Below are 7369 nucleotides of genomic sequence, written 5' to 3'. Positions count from 1 at the left end.
CCCGCAATGTTAGGATCAACTCACTTCCTTTTGAGAAAATTATTAAGGGAGGGGTGTTATAATGTTAATTCAAATTTTTCAAAATGCAAAGTGCATAGCGTCTTGGTTAGGGGGCATAGCATGGATACCTAATTTGGGGTAGTAAAGTTTAAGATAAAGAAAATAAAATGTTTTTCAGAAATTTGTATTTTTTTTACAAAATTATCGGGGATTGGAGGTGTCTATTTTTAACAAAAATCAAATTGCATAGCATTTTAGTTGGGGGAGGGGATACATGTAACATGCATACGTAATAGGACAGTATGCTACATGTATAAGTTTCATTTATTTACCTGCCTAAGTATATCTCACAGTTCCAGGCAATTTGCATTTTTTTCATAATGAAATTAAATAATGTACATCGAGAGGTAAATCGAACTTGTGGATTGTATTAACAGATCACAACTTTCAGGAATAAACAATAAAGTTCACCCCGTATTCCTAGCATTTCGACTAAACGCTAGGGGGAGATTATGAACGATAACTCCAAATCAGCGGAAGTTGTTAGATATATAGCGAAGTCCGTGCGGAGAGATACGCGCCACACAGAACTTCGACATATCTTGAGAATAGTTTGTTTGGACATTACCTGAAGAGTGACATTTTCTAGGTGGATTTGTTTTTATATTTATATGTATGTGGTGGGATTTTTCCATAAAGTTTATGTTCTTTGCTTCTCTAATTTTCAAATAAATTGAATTTTAAAACGTGTGCCCAAAATGTACAAGACCAAAATATAATTTTTTGAATGGGTATTCCTGTTTCTACGATGATCTATGAATGATTAATAGATGGGGGAATATGAAAAAGAAATTATGTGAAAAATCCCAAGTTTTATAATTGAAGCAATTTTTGGCAATTACTGTTAAATATAATGAAGCAATATTTTGTTGTTTTAATTATACGTCCCTTTGGAATCAGCGGTTTATAGTCTGTTTCAAAATGTATGTCCAAAGAGGAAGAAGAGAGAATTTCTTGAAAAAACTAATTTTATTTCTGTTTTACGTCTGTTCATTTCATTATTGATAAATATTTATAGTAAAGGTATATTTATTGGCTATAAATGTTGATTACAAGAGTGCAGCTATCATAATAATAATATTTTTGAAATTAAAAAAAACTACTATAACATATGCTCCATGTATATTGCTTATAAAAAAAAATTATAGGCCTATTTCATCTGTATGCATGTCTTATTTTTTTTCTTTTATTTTTTGTAGAGAAGACATTAGTCGGAAATTTAATCCTGTACCATATGCACAGATAATTGGTACAGTACAACCTAGATATTCATAATTTTTCATGTGTGTGTTTTGTGCACAAATCCCTTCTGAAGGCAAAATATTATTTAACATCATCTATGCACTTCACTGTGTTACGTTTATGTGGAGTTTGCCATGACAAAGCATGTTACAAAGCCTCTAATAATACAGACCCTGAGACGTGCTACTACCCCACACGCTCGCTGCACGAACGGTACACGAACGCTACACGGTTTGCAAGAAACGCTGCACGGTTTACACGAAACGCTTCACGGTTCGCACGAAACGCTACACGGTTTACACGAAACGCTTTGCACGAAAGGCTGCACGGTTTACACGAAAGGCTGCACGAAACGCTTTGAACACGTTTCTCACACACTTTGTACACGATTCTCGCACGTTTTGGCCTCTTTTTGGATTTTTACACTCGGAATATCTCGGGCATTATTCCGGTTTTATCATTAATTTAATGGAAATCTTCACAAAGTCACATTTAGCACCTGTTTAAATTAAATATCAGTTAACTAGTATTACTTAAACCGATGGGAATATTTAATACTCTGACATTTGTAACTAATAAGTAAATAATTGTCATTTCGTATTTATTTATTTATTTATTAAACTGTTTAAAAACGAAATGCCGATATTATGAATGACTGTTTAATAGAATACATTTTTTAATTATATAAGTCATTCATTTCAATGTTATATTTTGACGAGTATAATTTAATAAATTAAACACAAATTCGATTTCTTACATATTGTGTATTTGATTTCCGTAGGCAGATAATTTTTCTAGGTTTAAATTTAGTAATAAATTTTGCCTATATACTCTACTGACGATTATTGATACATTTTTTAATGATTTTTTTTATCTTACGTAAGCATTATCTTTAGGAGGGAAACCGGTAAAGGGGAGGGGTTAAATGTGATGTCTTAATATATTTTTATTCTCTTTCTCTTTTTACATGAAGCTTATCAAATAACATCAGAATACCCATCATACTCATTGGCACTTGGGGTATGGACCCCCCCCCCCTTTCCATTTTTTTTTCTTTTTAAATCTGGGTTCGAGTCACCTTTTCCTTTTTTTTCTATTTTAATATGCACTATATGTTATTAAAAATGCAACTCTTTTGTCTCTACAAGCTGTTTTTAAAAATGCCGTTTTTCACTGATACATATAAAGAGAGTTATTGAGTCTTGTGTGTGTGTAGTTTTAAAGGAAAAATGTGAGCAACATTTCAAGGATTTTTTAAAAGATGGCAAATTTTATGATCCACCTAAGATATTATTCAAATAGCCAGTTTTGTCCTCCAAACAGTATCAATGTTGAAAGACTGAAGTCTGAATTAGATTCTAACATAGGCGACAATGTTAACGTTTCTTCTCATAGCAATGTGCCTCATTTTTCGTTCAGAAGTGAATGACCCCTCAAATAAAAGCAAATCTATATATATATATATATATATATATATATATATATATATATATATATATATATATATATATATATATATATATATATATATATATATATATATATATATATATATTTATTTAAAACATTTTTAATTTTACAAAAAAAAAATTATTTTTGACACGTAATTATTCAAAAAGTTGCAATTTTACTTTAGATGAATTGCATTTTTCAAAAAAAGATATTAGAAATTTTGCTATGAAAACTCTCTGATAGGTCAAGAGAATTTTTTCCACATGGAAGCTTTTAAGTACTTGATAAATACACATGTACTTATACATGCAAGAGTTTTCGGTTTGTCATCAATACGAACAAGCTTATTTTTTTTTTAGATGGGTGCTTCAACAGGAAACACTGCTTTAGATGGAGTGATCCGGAGTCTATATATTCATCCACTTTTGACTACATCAGAGATAACGCCTATAATATGCCCGTAGCAATTAAAGTTCGCAGTCCAGGAATATATTTAGTATATGCTCAAGTAGCAGTCAACGGTCCAGAGCAAGGGTAGATATAATTAAGGTTGCTACTATCCATTACTATCTGCGTACTTAGATAAGTTGCTATAAGATAATATGATTATTTGTTTACTTTATCTAAAAATAAAGTTACAGCTTCAAATGAACAATTTTTCACATACTTCACAGAAGAGGGCCACTTGTAGTGATTCAAGTTTCAAGTGATAAATGCATAATTTGTGTAAAACATTACTCATGGTTGATGGGATTATTTTTTTTTTCTTGGAAACAATTTAACAAACACGAATGTTCAAACTCATTAAACTTCAAATAAACAAAAAAAATTAAGGACATTTTTGTGGTCATTGATTAATAGAAAACCAGGGGGAGTAGACAATTAAGCTTTTCAACTGTATATTTGTGTAGTCGCAGCTTAGTGTAATCTGAATTTTCAATTCATCGTTCAAGCTTAAAGATAGTAAGGAAGAAACATTAATTAAGAATATAAACTCGATTCAATTATTTATTATATTTTAGCAAATATCTGTCTGCTTTAAGATTCGCGAGTGTTCTTTTTGCAAAGCAGTGTCACTTCTTCTTGTTTACAGCAATTCCCTGCTTGCATCTATTTCAATCTTAATTAAATATAAAGAGAAATTTAGTCTTTTCCCTTGATTTTAATGCATTTACTGATTTAACGTACGGGATTATTTTTCTTTATATTAACAAAGCCAGAAATTTCCTAAGATTGCACCAGAAAACTCAGGAAGATTTCATCTTCGAACTAGAAATTTTCAATAAATGTAACTAAGTTCTCTGAATAAGCCTGCTTCAAAATCTGTTTACATATTTTTGCGTTTATTAAATATTGTTTTCATATTGTAATGGACAGGTACGAGCCATCTGTAGGATTTGAAACAGTGCTGGTTCATAATGGAACTGAAAAGACCTTGATAAAAAGTTACATAACGCAGGATAATAGGTTTGTAATCCCTAACAATGTATATTTACAAACATTATGTAATAAGTAAATAAACCTGTGACCTTTTGTCTGACACAGATTTCAGATAAAAAGTGCATAATGTACCGAGGTCAATGCCCTATTCCAAAACATAAACAATCTTTTTTTTCTTCAAAAAATAGGATTATTATATCATTAATCCACTTTGCTTTAATTGTTTTGTAATACAGAGGTCAGGCATATTACGATAGAAGAGCTGGAGAGCATCCATTTGACACAATGAATCATATGGGGATGTTTAAACTTGAATGTGATGACTATATTATGATAAGGCCAATTGGAGACCCAACATTCATCTATACGAACACAGAAGCCTCGTACTTTGGCGTTGTTCAGATCAATCCTGCGAGAAGTATACTATATGGTGATTACAGCTGTTAACACCACCTACTAAGAATGACAACTCTTATTTTGTCTGTATTCAAATATGATAATAGCATTTCGTTCCCTTGTACCGTAAAACTCAGTTATAGCGAAATCCTAAGGAACTGTGAATTTAATTCTCTATATATCCGTAATTCTTTATATCCGTGTAACGAATTCGTATAACTCTATCTATAGAGAATTCGCAATATGCATGTTTTCCTTCAAGTATTACTAACGAATATCTTGGAAAAGAAAAAAATATTACAAAACATGCCTTGGGTAACTAATGTTTTATTATGAATTGAATTTTATTATACAAATACTTCATGAAAATAAAGTCAGTTCAATTTATCCAACTGTAAGATATTTGAAAATTCGTTATAAAAGATGTAAATTTCATTATACCAATATTTTACTTCTACGGGACTAAAAATCAGTTCGCTATATCCGTAAATTCGTTATATCGGAGTTCGTTATAACTGTTAAATTTTACAAGCACATCTTATTCCCAAATTAATGCGTAAAATAAATATTGTCTAATTAATACTTATATCTGTCTGATAATGTTCTCCATCAAGTGATTATTGTTATCACTGTTTTAAAGATAACAATCTTTTCTAAGTGGTACTTAAACCACTTATCATTTCAGCTCTAAACATGGAATATATAGGGTTCTGTAAGTGGACAGTTTTTAATACGCCCAGTACAAGATTGTTTCTAAAACTACTTTTTTTTTAAAAAATGGCGAGTATAAATTTGATTTGGCTGATCACATGTCGTTGTCGTACAGATTTATTCTTCAAGACACGTTCTATCAGGGCTTTTAGTAATTTATTTTATTGCAAGGGATTAAAGCTCTTTCCCATGGTGTTTTGTTTAATCATATAGTTAATACTGTATATATAAAATATATTTGTTGGGGGTTCCACTGAACCGTTTTATTTTTTAAGCAAGGCCAGATTTAGGTCATTATGTTTGCAGCAATTGGTGTAAAAGAGTATTTCAGACGATAATACCAAATTAACATAATCAAATTAACAAAAACAGATATTGAATACTCAAAGTTTCCTCTATTTTTCAAATTTCTTAATATTATTAGTTTTTAAAATACCCTTTGTGTATCTAATTTTTTTTTTATTTATTTTACGTATGTTAAAGTAGTCATATAGAGATACAAATGATATGAAAAGAGTTCTAACCGTTTATGTAGAGAGGAGAAACAGTTTTTACTTATTTTTTGCTCATATCTGTTTTGAAAATCGATGCTTTCAAAAGCTAACAATTTTATTTTTTTTTTTTTTTTTTTTTTTTTTTGAAAAACATATTTATGTCATATATTTTAAAACTTTAATCCATAACTAACAATTTGATTTACATTAGGACAATTTCTTTAAGTCTTTGATTGTTTAAAATTTGCAACTAAATTCATTGTTTAGTTTTAATTTTGAAAGCAGAAAAAGATATGATTTCATTCACCATTACTCCACCAAAAATATACTAGTAGTCCCTGCTTGATTTCACATTCAGTTTATCTAGTCACAATCAGACAAGAATCCCTTTTTAGCACCATTTACTCAGTTTTAATTTTCTTTATTATAACCATAGTATACCAGTGTAAGCCATGAATAAATTTTTAATCAATAAAAAAAACGTAATGGTAATATAAATAGAACTACCTCCATAAATAACGTTACGGTCTTGTATTTCGCGATGATATCATTTTTCTGTGCATAATAAGATATGTATTTTATACATTTTTCCTATCACTGTACATGTTTTTTACTTTTCAAACTTTGACAACACGTTTTATTTATGTATATAATAGTAAATTTCATTTGTAAATACGTTTGTGATTCTTATTTTCTTAGTTATTTCTGTTTTAAGTGAAATAAATATTGGTATAACTGTTTAGGTATTGTTTTCGACAGTCTTTCATGTTTATAATTCCACGAAATGGCACGTCAGCGGCGCTGAATTCTCAAAAGTAATGTTAGGCTATTTTTTTTTAATATTGTTCTTATTTTTTATGATGGGCTTTTGATGTTGACAATTAGATGTAGAATATTTGATTTTTGAAAAGAAATTCATATTAAATTTTTAAAAAATACTCATGAAGCATAGTCCAATGACACAGCCCATGACATTACATAACGTTACGTTTTCGGAAAAAAATCAATGCAAAATAAAACTTAAAAAGTATGCTGTATAGGAATAACGAAATAAAGTGAGCAAAATCAATTTTCTTTTTGTTTCTTATAAAAATTGATTTGTTAAGCTCTTTACCATTTTTGTAAAGAGATGAGACGGGCTTGGGGGTAAAACCCGATAAGACGTCGAGTATATAATTGAGAAATTTTCTCATCTAGAAGATTTTGAGTAAATTATATTTCATAAGAATATAATATCAGGCTAATAAGTGGGCATAGTTTTTCAACAGATTGCCAGAAGATCTGGTCTCCAAAACTGTTCCTGATATATTTTCAGTAATTTCACGTATAATATATATCAGCTTTCATAGTGAAGTTGGTATATATTATACGTCTCAACAATTTTTATTTACGTACTAGTAACCACAAATGAATTTCATAGAATAGTTCACTCTCATATATTCTTTCTCGATTAATCACTGTTAGTTACCTTAATCTTATTCATCAAACCTGTAGTAAGAAACCAGAAGGGCAAAAAAATATCATCTGTTTTCAAAAACTTATACATTTTCAAGATTGTGATTACAGGTACCATG

The 7369-nt window shown here is 29.7% G+C and overlaps 1 protein-coding gene across 1 annotated transcript; it reads left to right on the top strand.

Moving 5' to 3' along the window:
* The first annotated feature begins 3116 nt into the window (after window positions 1-3116).
* On the top strand, window positions 3117-5921 carry LOC134248243 (uncharacterized). The gene is made up of 3 exons (XM_062730654.1): window positions 3117-3288; window positions 4132-4221; window positions 4431-5921. Exons 1-3 carry the CDS (start codon window positions 3209-3211, stop codon window positions 4639-4641), a joined length of 381 nt encoding a protein of 126 aa, XP_062586638.1. The 5' UTR covers window positions 3117-3208; the 3' UTR covers window positions 4642-5921.
* The last annotated feature ends 1448 nt before the right edge of the window (window positions 5922-7369 follow it).

The sequence above is a fragment of the Saccostrea cucullata genome, unplaced genomic scaffold, assembly GCF_032062105.1.
Source record: "Saccostrea cucullata isolate Sc308-1 unplaced genomic scaffold, CSIRO_AGI_Scuc_v1 ctg6449, whole genome shotgun sequence".
Lineage (NCBI taxonomy): Eukaryota > Metazoa > Mollusca > Bivalvia > Ostreida > Ostreidae > Saccostrea > Saccostrea cuccullata.
Note: the sequence above shows the minus strand (reverse complement) of the source record. Positions and strands in the feature narration are given on the sequence as shown.